Consider the following 14,053-nt stretch of genomic DNA (forward strand, 5'->3'; position numbering starts at 1 on the left):
TTTAAACATTTAGACATTTTATTCATCAAGTCCATAAATATGTTTTAATAATTAGGTATCATTATTTGTAAATGTGGATTATTATACATTTTTTTCATGTAAGATTTGTAAGAATTAATTGTTCATTTACAGCTCAAAAGGAGGCTTGCAGAGAGACAGAGCAAGAAACAGGCGGAGGTTCAGAGCCTGCTGAGCCTGGGTGAACGACAGAAGACAAACCTTCTGGCAGCAAAACAGGTTCAGTTCACATCGTCACAGGGCTTACAGCTCACATCATGGGCTTACAGCTCATCTCTTGAGCTTACAGCTCACATCTTGGGCTTACAGCTCACATCATGGGCTTACAGCTCACATCATGGGCTTACAGCTGACAGTGCTACATCATTATAGTTTAACTGCTGTAGTTATTAATTGCAATATTTTGATTATGCAGTTCTTTGCAATAATTATAACGAACACATCATTATCAGAGTACTTTAATGTATTTGTTTGTTTCACTTAAATCAAACTAATACATGGATTTTACCATTAAGTACATGTACATTTAATTAAAAAAATTTTCATCAATTCAGTTACTGTCTACGTGATTTCATTGTACTTTGTAAATATTATTCATGGTTAAAGACAGGACTTTAAAAAGTGTCGATTTTTTAAAAGGTTTCTTTCTTATTGATTTAATAGGATGAGAAGGAGAAGCAGTTAGAGAGGATGAAGGAGCGAATCAAGAGAGAGCGATCTAAGAGCCCCGGCAAGAGGAAGCAGGACGCCATAGAGGAGGTGGGTGGGGCGGCATCAGTCAGTGGACAGCTGTCGTAGCATCACACAATTCCTTTTATTCGTATATTATTGTGAAAATGATTTATAATTTAAAGGGGCATGGTCACAACTTTTGTCAAAATCTATTTTTCCGATTTTGATGTGAACAATGCTTCCATTAGGCATTTTTAATAGCCAATGAAAATTATAGCATCATTCGTTGAGTTATAAGTGAGTTACAGAGCTTGCAATTCTCTGCTATAAAAACAAAGCATTTGTTTACATTTTAAATGTTGAAGTGAAAATTTTCAGTTTTAGACCTAAAATAAATGTGTTAAACATAAGAAACTGTTTTTATGCTTAAAATGAATAGAAGATAGACAAATATACAGCTTAAATTGAAAAAGGTGTTTTTTCTGGTTTATTGAACCTATGTAAACAAAAACAGGGCAGAGCCTTGTTTACATGGCAGAGAATTGTGAGGTCTGTATCTTGCATTTAACTCTACGACTGACTCTCAAATTTCATTTGATCATTAGAAATGCATTCCTAAAGCATTGTAAGTAATAAAAACAGAAAAATAAAATTTGACCAAAATCGTGACCATGCCCCTTTAAATACATCGTATGTTATTATACTTCCATGTTAAAAACTGAAATCTGATTGGTTTAGACCCAGTTGGTAATCCGTTCTATTACCCTCAGCGTTAGCAACACACTTGGCAACGGGTAACACAACAAATTGTTACATGCGCTTAAATTATGCGCTTACGGTTCGCCGTAGAATTCACTTCATTTCTATATAAAAGCAGTTAAATAAGACATTCAGTATAATAAAATAAATAGTGCCTGTTCGGGAGGGTAACTGTTGAAATTGACACCCCTCGAAAACCATTGTCAACCTCCGCTTCGCGTCGGTTGACAATAGTTTTCTCGGGGTGTCAATTTCAACAGTTACCCTCCCAAACAGGCACTGTATTTATTCACTGTTATGTTTAATTCAGTGTATGGTTCATGTCATTCTTTCTAAATGAATGATTAAAATATAAACTTGTATTTTTTAATGCACCTGCATCAGGAGGATGAAGAAGAGGTAGCTAGTGTTTTATACTACTGTTGATGTTTTGTTACTTTTGGGTTTTAAGTTCAACTAATCCAAAGCTTTAAATTAGCTTTTTCTGTTCAATGACTGTCTGTCTGTGTGTCTGTCCTTCCATTTACATACCAACTTGTTCCATATCTGAATCTTCCCCAGAACCCCACCTCCAGTATCAACAAAACTTGGTTTTAAGGCCTCTTGTTTTATTATCATTTTTTCAAATGAAGGGTCAGGCCATTTCCAAGGAAATATAATTTGGAATGAAAATAAGGTGAAGTCTTCCCTATAACCATATAACTTTGCAGTAATATCAAAAACTTTTTATGTCATCATCTTATTTAACTGGTAGATTTAAGTTTGTTCAAACCACATACCCCTTCTTAGGACACAAATAGTGGCTTTAAGATCACCATACTAATGAATTGAAACAAATTATTTTGAAAGAAACCATTAAATATTTTTTTTAAATTCATACCTGTACCTTAGCTCCAAATCATGAGGTCAAGGAAGGCAGCAGGGTAAAGATAGGGGTGATTACCAATCAGACAGGAATAAAAAGTTTACAGATTTTAAAATTGCAGGTATCTGATATGTGTTACTAATAATATAAAAAAAAACCTTAATATAAATCCTTGGGGGTAAGAAAGGTATGGTGAATGAGATGATCTGATAAAATATATTAAATGTTTTCTTTTTTTTTTTCTTTTAAAAAATGTAAGTTTAAATTTAAATTCAAACTAAACTTCTGGGATCAAGCAGAGCAGAAAAGCTAGTTAGCAGTAAACTTAATGGATGTTGTCAGGTGGGTAGATGTGAGCATGTCCTTGCTGGGTTTTGTTTTTTTTTTTGGTTAATGTTATGGTGGATTGAATGTGTCAAATTTTGTTTTTAATTAGTTATATGAAGACAACTTCACTAACAGTACCTAGCCCCCTCTTTTGGTATTATTAATTTACATGTACTGATCAAGTGTGCACCTTTTGTTGACTTACATGTAACTGCCACATGCCAATTCACAGTCTGTGGTGGAAAGCATGCTGATGTGCAAACATTATGGGATAGTGCACTGCAAAACTAGTATTGGACTGAATAAACATTTGTTCTTAGCTAAATTAATTGGTGAAAGTCACCTGCTTTTGTAAAATTGTTTTCTCGATTTTTATTGACTTACAAATGGCAAGAATCATAAATCTATTAATCTGTATTTAAATAACTTTGTTGTCTTTTTATATAGCCGGAGCTAAAACCATCCATAAAGAAGTAGCGATGTCATTGGTTAATTCTGAATCCATGGCTGTGCAGTCTAAAGAATAATTTACTTGGATGAACACTGGACACCGTTTTACATGTGTTTGATAGTTGATGTACATGAATAATGATGACTTAGAAATCCAGTCCTTCCTACTTTGAACCTATAATTTGTATACAGACATAGTTATAATGTTGGTCTATATTTTATTCATATTCATTGATTTTTAGATAATTATTTAGATAATAATGTACAATGTTTCCGTCCATATATAATGTGATATACTATACAATGTAAAATACTAATGTGCAATGAAATTTTTTATACAGTTATGCCCCCTGCTGGCCAGGGGTTATGTATATTAATTATTAATTAATAACACAAATCAATTAATCTTGTCAATGATTACCATTTATTTGAAATACATTAAAAACATTAATCGAACTTATAGCTCCTGCTGGTGTTGTCTCCTGGTTGGTTAGTCTGGAAAACTTGATAAAAATGTAAGGGGGATCCAGATTCCAAGAGCTGGATCAGTTACAATACATGTGATAGAATATCTGCATAAATCTTCTGATTAAACACGAAGTACGCTGTCCCGCCACCATGCCCAGCTTTGGGCGAGCAAGTCAAAATACACTTGATTTCAAAAAATGTACCGAATTAGAAGTATCCGTAATCGACTTAAATCATTGTAAAACACCCTCAAATTTAATAAAGCATCATGATTGCAATTACCAGTACCGATTAACCATGGTTAACACTTGCCAAAACTCTTGTCACTTTCGACTGAAAAGTGAACAATCATTATAATTTTACAGATGCGTCCAGATGATAAAGTTTTTAGTCGAATTCATAATACATGTATTTAAGTTCTTAAGAATTTCAATGTGATTTTCAGCTCAGTATTGAGTTCGTTAAACATTGATAATGCATTTCTATATGTACTTGATAAATCGTATGATTTTGTGCTTAGTCCAATAAACTAAACCAATACCTAAAGTTCGGTCGGCAAGAAACTTGGTCCTCTCCAAACAGTGTCCATGTCTGAGGACACCACCCACGGTGACACAACACGAGTGTAGATAGTCTGGAACCACAGTGCTGGGTCATGGCCGCACATTGGCCACTCAAGTCACGACCAACTTGGATATTAATCAATGGAGCCTGCACTAGGCTGCTGCAGTCATTCCGTATTTCGACTTTGCATGGCTGCAGGTCTGTAGCTCCAGGTATAAACAAAATCGGATGGACGACCTGGGAGCTTCTGGTGTAATACTATTAAAAAAAGAGCTGAAGACCTGCAGCTTGGTCAAAAAATCTTGTTGTATTGCTTTAACCAATACATGTATCAATTACCTCGATTATAACGCCAAGATGGCTACAATGTACTTATACCCATGCAAAGATTTAATATTTACATCTGAGGAATTTTCCCGTAGAAATCTATAAATATATTGTCATAGTCCATTGTTTAGAGAGTATAAAACTTTTTAAGAATCCAGTTTGAGTTTTCATTGAGCACGTTTTTGCGCATTCAAGTAAAACACAGTGTATATATGCTTTTAATGAATTTTTTTCTATATCATTCATAAAATTGAACACAATAAACAAAATACGGATGAAAATATTTAGATTTTTTAAGGAAAATTTTATTTTTTAAACGATTTTTCCGTTGTACGGAAGGTGAGCGTTGCCATTGTGCTTTTATGACATTATGATAAAATGAAGCTTTGTAGGAGTGTATTATAAGAAATAGAAATAACAAAAGAAAAAGTACAAATTTTACGCCGTTGAAAATCTATGAGATGGCCCCTTAAAAGAACCAAACTTTTTTTTAAACTTGGCATTTTCTCAGAAACTCATCAGCCAGGAAAGCTGAAATTTTGATGGAAGTATTGTAAGGTGGAATAGATTCAAAGTTGTGAAAAACATGACCCCCGGGTGTTGGGTGGGGCGATATTTTTACATATGAGTAAACCATTAAAAATCTTCCCAGAGACTCATCAGCCAGGAAAGCTAAAACTTGGATGGAAGCATCCTCAGGTAGTGTAGATTCAAAGTTGTAAAAATCATTACCCCACGGGAAAGGGTAGGGCTACAATGGGGGGGGGGGGGGGTCGAATTTTTCATAGGAGTATATAGAGAGACATTTCTCAGAAAACAATTTGCCAGGAAAGCTGAAACTTGAGTGAAAGTATCCTCAGGTAGGGTAGATTCAAGTTTGTTCAAGGCCGGGGGTAGGATGGGGTGACAACGTGGGGTGAGGGGGGGGGGGGGCAAAATTCACATAGGAATGTTTAGAGAATTTATGTTTAAAATCTTCTTTAAAAAACCATTAGCATAGAAAAGCTGTAACTTAAGTGAAAACAACCTCAGATAATGTAGATTCAAACGTCTTGAGGAGTAGGGTGGGGTTACATTGGGGATCCAATTTTACAGAGGAAAACATTTTCATTTTTCATAAAAACTGACATGTTATAATATATGGTTTTACTTACATGCAAGCATTTTGACATATTCCGAATATTGCTAAATTGCAGACTAATATTATGTATTTCGCAATGACAATACATATATCGATGCGAATATTGCTAAATTGCAGACTAATATTATGTATTTCGCAATGACAATACATATATCGATGCGAATATTGCTAAATTGCAGACTAATATTATGTATTTCGCAATGTTAATAGATATATCGATGCGAAAAATAATGCATTGTGTACCGTCTCTCATGAACAAGCTCTTTTTTTAAATCTTTAAACCGAATATTCCAATTACAGCGCAGTCCTCATTTGACCCGATCTTTTATTGATTTTTGTGGAACGTTTTTTAAAAAATCTTTTTCTGGGTAGACATGACAGTGCAGTAGTCTTGACATAAAAACAAGGACCGCGCCGTTCACCAGTGCTTCTATCCATCACTCTGAGATTATGGCATCTACCCTTAGATTTTGGATTTTTTTTTACTCAGCATTTGTGATTGCATTAGTAAGTCACTAAAACAAGTGCTGTGTGTGGTTGGGCGTTTTCATGAATTGTGGAGAGTCCTAATATGTCTGCTTCTTAGATGAGTCGGTCATCAGGCCCCGGGGCCGTAAAACTTAGACAAGTTCACTTTTTAGGTCACCTGAGTAAACTCACGTGACCTATAGCTATCCGTTTTCGTCCGTCGTCGTGCGTTAACAATTTTACATTTTTAACTTCTTCTTAAAAACTACAAGGCTAATTGTTACCATTTTTAGTGTGAGGCATTTCTATGGTAAGAGGAATCTAAATTGTGAAATTCATGGCTCTACCACCCCCGGGGCGCCACATGTGGGGCCAAATATATAAAAAATAGCCAAATTTTCAAAATTCTTCTTCTCTTCTCCCACACATGTGAGGAAAAAATTGGTTGCATAGTTATGATGTCCATGAAGCACTCTACCTAAATTGTGAAATTAATGGCCCATGGATCAGGGATTCTGGCTCTAGGGTGGGGCAAATATGGCCATATAGTAAAAATGTATTAAATCTTAGAAAATCTTCTTCTCTACTCCCACATAATTTTTTTAAAAACTAAATGCATGATTATGATGTCCATGAAGCCCTCTACCAAAATTGTGAAATTCATGACCCCTGGGTCAGGGGTTCAGACTCTAGGGTTGGGATAATATGTCCATTTAGTAAAAATGTATTAAATCTTAGAAAATCTTCTTCTCTACTCCCATTTACATTTTTAAAAACAAAATGCCTGGATATGATGTCCATGAGGCCCTCTACCAAAATTGTGAAATTCATGAATCCTGGGTCAGTGGTTCAGGCTCTAGGGTGGGGCCAATATGGCCATATACTAGTAGTAAAAATATATTAAATCTTAGAAATCTTCTCTACTCCCATATATATTTTTTATAATTAAAAACTAAATGTCCTATGAAAATGTCCATGAAGCCCTCTACAATAATTATGAAATTCATGACCTCTTTGTTAGGGGTTCAGGCTCTAGGGTGGGGCCAGTATGGCCATATAGTAAAATGTTTTAAATCTTAAAAAATCTTCGTCTCTACTCACACACATGTGGGCAAAAAACTGAATATATGGTTATGATGTCCACTCACTAATCTACCTAAACTGTGAAATTCATGGCCCCTGGGCCAGGGTTCAGGACATGAGGGGGTGGGGGCAATATGGCAATATAGTGTTAATGCATATAATGTTTACAAATTTTCTTCTCTATTCTCACTCATCTGTATAAAAAACTGACTTATAATTATGTTTACCAGGAAGTCCTCGACTGAAATTTTATTTTCATGTCCCCTTGAGTATGGGTTTTGACTCTAGGGCAGGGCCAAAATTATTATATATTATAATAGCAGAAAAGTGAGACTGAGAGCGAAAGTGAGCTTGTCTAAGTTTTATGGCCCCGGGGCCAGGCGTGTGAAATGTTTCGAAATCTTTCTTACATATTATTGACATTGTTGTTTTCAATTTATGATCCATTGCATAATAATACAATATAGGATTTACATCTTTTCATGACAAAAGAGTTGTCTATAATACCGGGTTATTACGTGATATAGTTAATGATAAACTTAAGTTTCATGAATTATTCATATTGATATTGACTATACATGTATTACCTTAATTGATTTGAAGTAAACGGTTTTTAGTGATTTTTTTCAATTTGTTTGTTTCTAAATATCTCTTAAATATGATTTGTAAAAGGTTATTCAGATATAACCATAAATACCACAGGGTTCAAATGATGTTCATCCAAAAGTATGAAAAATTTCCAAGATTTCTCCATTAAAATGCCCCTATAGCTTATCAGGTTTCAGTACAAGGCTAAAAATGTTATGTCTACGGGGATTTTGCATTGCAGCAGACCCGGATGATAACGTTGAAAAATTGCGCTAGGTATTCCCTGTGACTTCCGAATGGAGAGAAGATGTAAACAATCCCCATTATAAATCTCCGTAAGAAATCTGTTTCCGTACCTGTAAATTTTTCTAAGTAAAAAATTATAACGTGTCAATAAAGATATCTTGGAAAGTTTCCCTTTCATCGATTTTAATTGCACTTCTTTCACAGATGTGGGTATTTTTATTAAAAATCGGCCAAATATGCTGCTTAATATTTCTTGGGACAGACTGTATAATGTCCCTTTCACTTTAAACGTGGGTTGGAGTTTATGGAGGGTAATCGTGTTCAAAAATCCAGACATGTAAACTTGTTAATCCGAATATGTAATCGTGTTGATGTGTGAGCCTGAGCATGAATATGTGTAATTCTGATCGTGTAACCTATAAAACTCGGGCATAAACACGTGTAAGATTTGACTCAGTTCCTTCGCTTGATGCACATTATGCAACTTTATTGTTTACATTAGTTAATTAAACCTTCAACTTTGCACACTTTCAGTCCGTAGTTTCTGCGTTTGTAACTTCAGGCTCGGCAATAGCACATCTGACATGATACAAATTGACAAACGTAAAGTCTACAAGTTTGTCGAATTTTGACATGACCTTATATGGATACTGCCTTGCTGCGGGAAAAGGCATGCCGTAACCGCCGGACCGGAATGAACGAAAAATAAACATAATATTCAGCTAAACTGTTGCAATAAGCTTTTAATCAACGACACCTTTTCTACCGAAAACACCGGTATTATTATTAGAAAAAAAATTGAGGTATGATTGAAACTGGACCAAACAGGAAGAGGTTCATGTAGAAAAAAAATCGTTGCCGATGTAACAAATGCGCTAATTTCCGTAATATAATTCTTATGGTATTATAAAAGGAAATGCCTAATATTTTATATCTCTAAAAAAAAATTGACATGTAATTTAAACTGGAATATAAGTAAATGCGTACTCTTTTCTAGAAATGAGACGGATCAAGAAATTTCCTAAGGGGGTAAATATATTTTGAGCGGCATGGGGTTCGAAGACCGCCGTGAGGTCCCATGTAACTCCATTGCTTCTGAATTCTAAGAATTTCGAGAGTGAAATTTTAACCGGGTTTCCGATTATTGAAATAGTAAAAATTGCAGACGGGCGAGTGGCTGTCAAAAAGGTACCCTTATTGTACTGATAACTCCTCGAACAGTTTTTAAGATAGGAAGTTGTTCTTTTGCAGATCATTTATACGTATATATCAGAAGTATGCAAATTGCTAGGATTTTGATTTCTGATTATCGATAAAAATATCAGCTGTTGAACTTATTCATTTTGGGCAAAAACATTGCATATAGAGTACCCCATTTTTACTCTTGTTATTTTTCTGAATTAGTTAGAACAAACGACCTGCAAGGATTTGGTAATTTTTCGCGGAAAAATTTATGTTACTTTACGTGTATTTATACTTTTTGTTGTTGTGTAAGTAAAAGATAAATAATAACACAATCTTCAATAATAATAATAAAAAAACTAGCGCATAATTTTTGTGCGCCGTAAATTGAAGTTTTACTATGGGAGGCACTGTAGCTCAAAGATCGCCCATCTGTATTTTTAAACAGGGAGCTACAGACCTGCAGCTAGTTCACAAGTGGCTGTAAAGCTGTATTATACTAGCTCTCCAGAAAATTTTTATCAGCCAACTTCACAAAGTGAGTCTGTGTTGAACCGACATTCAGGACGTCATACTCAATCCCGTAATAATTGCTTAAAATAATTTTTTAAAAATGTCAATTTTTACCTTCATGATAGGCTTTTTTTCCTATATATTGCCGACAATGCAAAGAAACAATTCTTAAAATAATTTATACACATTTTAATTTCACGATAACTTTGCAACTCAGCTGACGGACCCCGTGTAATTTTTCGCGTGGGGGTGGGGGGGTGGGGGGGGGTCTTGTCACAACTCTTTGGTAGCGAAAAGGATGCATTTGGAGATATTTTCTAAATTCAGCCGAGGCCTATACTTTAACAATTTGTTGCATGTACTCTAATAACAGTGGCATCGGAAGCAAATCGAAGGGGGGGGGGAGGGATGCTAAACTAATCATGAAAAATATTGACAAGAATTCCCATAATCATGAAAATTCTAATCCGTGGGGGAGGGTATACCAATAACTCCAATCTTACCTGTCCAATTCCCCCCCCCCCATATCATGAAATTCCTAATCCGTGGTGGTGGTGAGGGGGGGGGGGGGGGGGGGGGCTAGTATACCTACTATGACTCTAATTTTAAATAAACTATTAATAATTCATTCTCTTTAAGGTCATTTAAGGAACAATTTTGTTTGTTGCGAGGAAAAAGTAGGGTGGGGGGGTTTGAATCCTCCCTGTTGCTATGTTCCTAATGGTTAGCTCTAACTTGGCAAAAAAGTGGGGGGGGGGAGGGGGGGCTAAGTCCCCCCCCCCCAGCCCCCCCCCTCCCGGTTCAGACGCCTATGAATAAAAATGCGTATATATCTTTATACACGTGTATTCAAACAAAGTCATTAAACGTAATTTTTTCAGTTCTAAGAGGATATCTGAAGCCGATCGAATTCTTTACTCGCATCTTTTATACATTCTCTTGATTAAATGTACACCAATCTCATAATTTAATTTTCCGAAAAATAATACTCTATGAAATGTTGTTATCCAGAGATAATATGATTATAGGCTTACCTAATATTTTTTATTTTATTTATTCCGTCCCTATTCCGGCGATTACGGCATGCCTTTACCTGCAGCTAGCCTTTTTCTATCAGTGACGTCACTGTTTCCATATAAGGTCATGTCAAAATTCGACAAACTTGTAGACTTTACATTTGTCAATTTGTATCATGTCAGATGTGCTATTGCCGAGCCTGAAGTTACAAATGCAGAAACTACGGATTGAAAGTGTGCAAAGTTGAAGGTTTAATTAACTAATGTAAACAATAAAGTTGCAAAATGTGCATCATGTGAAGGAACTGAGTCAAATCTTACACGTGTTTATGCCCGAGTTTTATAGGTTACACGATCAGAATTACACATATTCATGCTCAGGCTCACACATCAACACGATTGCATATTCGGATTTACAAGTTTACATGTCTGGATTTTTGAACACGATTACCCTCCATAGGAGTTAGTGCATAATTTACAGGACTGCAAGATAAGCTTAATAAGACAATCAAAGCCACACTTATTTGTACCTTCATTCTAACCACTGATTAATGGATTGACTTCTTAATATAAACACCCCGTTTACTTACATTTATTCTTTCTTTAAGCCCCCTTCTTCAAATGAAAACCTACCCAAAACATAAATTGTTTTACTTGATAATTTAAAAACTGTAGACATTTGTTTACGGAAAAGCCGAGATTATCTCTCTACACTAACTGTGGGTTTTTTTTTCTCGTTTCACAGGTAACTTCCTGGTCTCGGCGGAATACTGCTACTTCGATAACTTCTATGACAACTACTACTGCTCTTACGATTCCTCCACTTCGGACGCTTTGACGATCGGGGGTGCGGTGGCCGGTGTGATTATCGGGATAATTCTCCTTGTGGTCTTTTTCATCGTCTGCGTTTATAATAAAAAACGACTCGTGGTCAAACCGAAAGCAAACGGGGCCAGCGTTAACACAGTCACAAACAGTACGTCATCAATCAGCGCAATTCCAAAATGTTATTTGATTCCAGAATTGGTAAAGTGTATCAATCGTCCGGTAATTTGAATGGTTGAGTCTATTTACTTGTATTCATTACTTTCTTTAAAGCTCATCACATGCAAGGAGGATACGGACAGCCGCCAATGCAAGGATACGGACAGCCAATGCAAGGATATGGACAGCCGCCAATCCAAGGATACGGACAGCCGCCGATGCAAGCATATGGACAGCCTATGCAAGGATACAACCCTTACGGACAACCCCCGCCTCCAGGGGGCAATCCTGCCTATCCACCACTCGCACCAAAGGGCAATCCTGCCTATCCACCACCACTTGCACCGGGGGGGGGGGGGGGGGGTCCTGCCTATCCACCACCCCCACCCGCACCAGCACAATACTAGTGGGTCAAAAAGATTTTGATACATTGTTCAATGTTTTCCATTGTTGCGTGTATCTGGCGTTACTAGATGATATCTTGCGCAAGCGCGGGAATTAACACTCAACACATTAATAGGATACAATGCTTTATATATAGAACCATAATTTTTGTACATAATTTTTCTCAATTGCTATCTTAACATATTCTTAGATTTAAAATAAAAAACCAACTGCATGGCTGGATATTTAGATGAGCGGACAGGGATGAAATCTGTAGACTAAAATGGATGACTTACATGTATACATGTACGTGGTCTTAATTATTTTGTTGCAGCTGTGTAAAAAAAAAAAATAACTTGTAGCCTATATTTTTTTCAAAGCAGTGGTTGGGTATCTCCAAATTTCATATATGATTTTATCACTGTTCTAAATAAGAATTTCAGATAAAAGACTGTTTTGTAAAAATAATTGGTACCCCCCGTTAAATGCATACATTTAATTTTTGATATGGACGTAGAACACAATCTGTTCATTTTTTATAATATGATAATGTTATGATATATAGTATTAATTATACACAAGTATCTTGACATTATTGTTTTCACTGTGGCCCCTGCACAATTCTTGGGCCCCCTCAAGAGGTTCAAAGTTTGATGTAAGTTTATATGTTAGTAAGATCTTCTTGAGAAGTGCAATGCACACCCTGTTACAAAAGAGGCATAACATACTCTGGACACATACATAATTAATGATGTTATGTTAGTTTATATGTATTTATTGATTTTTAGATAATTATTTAGATAATGATGTACACTGTTTCCGTCCATATATAATGTGATATACTATATATAATGTAAAATACTATAATGTGCAATGGATTTTTTTCTACAGTTATGTCCCCTGCTGGCCAGGGTTTATGTATACATGTATTAATGAATCTATAACATCAATCAAGTAATCTTGTCAATGATTACAATTTATTTGAAATACATTAAAAACATAAATCAAATCATCTGTCACTGCTTATAGCTCCTGCCGGTGTGGTCTCCTGATTGGTTAGTCTGGAAAACTTGATAAAAATGTAAGGGGCATCCAGATTCCAAGAGCTGGATCAGTTACAATACACATGATAGAACATCTGCATAAATCTTCTGATTAAACACGAACCACTGCCATCTCGCCACAATGCCCAGTTTTGAGTTTGCCAAAAAAAATGTTGAATTGAAAAGTTTCAGAAAAGAAATACCCAGTAGCTTAAATCATCGTTAAAACACCCTCATTTTTGTCACTTTCAATAGAGCAGTAATACCGATTAGCCATGGTGTGGTTAGCATTGCCAAAACTCCTGTCACTTGCGGATGAAAAGTGAAAAATCTTAATGCGAAGAGATATCAAAGTCGAAAACCAGTACATTGTATTTTAGTTCTTGAGGATTGCAATGTACTTTTCATCTACTGAGTTCGGTAAACACTGACAATGCATTTATGTATATATTTAACTCAGAGTTCCCCGTTTTTTTTCCTGCGCCGCCAAACGCACAATTCTTGTTGAGTAAATATTGTGGACAAATCCAAATCCAAAAGTGAAACTGTCCAGTGCCCCCTGTAGGTATAATAGTTTGGGTAAATGAACTAAAAAGTCGTGTGGAGTGTTACCGAAATAAATATGACTATCAGACGATCTTCGAACAAGTCTGATGTTATTTTTTGGAGATAACGACATACAAAAAAGCAACATTTCCAATTTGTAAATTTTGCATGTCGAATTTTTTTTTATCCAAGAGTAAAATTCAGCAGGCTATTGGTGCCAAGACAGCAGGATCTCTACCGTTTCTTTTCTTAGATTGTTATTTTAGAATCTTATCCATTTTTCAGATAGAGTTAGTGTACTTTCTGAAGTTCCTGAGAGAAAAAGGTACCCGTTATAAGTTCTTTAGCAAAGTCTTTTAATCTATAGACGGTTTAACCTTCACTACGGTATCTCTGACTAACTTTAGTT

The 14,053-nt window shown here is 35.7% G+C and overlaps 2 protein-coding genes and 1 long non-coding RNA gene across 4 annotated transcripts in view; 2 read left to right on the plus strand and 1 right to left on the minus strand.

Annotated features, from left to right (window-relative positions):
• LOC128158840 (trichohyalin-like) overlaps positions 1–3,547 on the plus strand; it is a 34,082-nt gene extending 30,535 nt beyond the window's left edge. The window contains exons 48-51 of one of the 2 annotated variants that reach the window (XM_052821809.1): positions 133–237; positions 682–777; positions 1,834–1,848; positions 3,089–3,547. In XM_052821809.1, the coding sequence (XP_052677769.1) occupies positions 133–237; positions 682–777; positions 1,834–1,848; positions 3,089–3,118 (246 nt within the window). In that variant the 3' untranslated portion in view covers positions 3,119–3,547. The remainder of the gene's footprint in view (positions 1–132; positions 238–681; positions 778–1,833; positions 1,849–3,088) is intronic. The other variant, XM_052821810.1, reaches the window with a different exon arrangement.
• A 112-nt stretch (positions 3,548–3,659) lies between these two features.
• LOC128158841 (uncharacterized) lies at positions 3,660–5,721 on the minus strand. Its single transcript, XR_008240048.1, has 3 exons — positions 5,605–5,721; positions 4,101–4,381; positions 3,660–3,892 (listed from the first exon to the last, which is right to left on the minus strand). It is a non-coding gene; the product is annotated as an uncharacterized LOC128158841 (long non-coding RNA).
• A 305-nt stretch (positions 5,722–6,026) lies between these two features.
• LOC128160072 (uncharacterized) lies at positions 6,027–13,055 on the plus strand. The gene is given in 4 exon segments (XM_052823338.1): positions 6,027–6,068; positions 6,071–6,098; positions 11,433–11,663; positions 11,786–13,055. Coding segments are annotated over 4 exon segments (579 nt in total). The 5' UTR covers positions 6,027–6,041; the 3' UTR covers positions 12,079–13,055.
• The last annotated feature ends 998 nt before the right edge of the window (positions 13,056–14,053 follow it).

This window comes from Crassostrea angulata, chromosome 8 (genome assembly GCF_025612915.1).
Source record: "Crassostrea angulata isolate pt1a10 chromosome 8, ASM2561291v2, whole genome shotgun sequence".
NCBI lineage: Eukaryota > Metazoa > Mollusca > Bivalvia > Ostreida > Ostreidae > Magallana > Magallana angulata.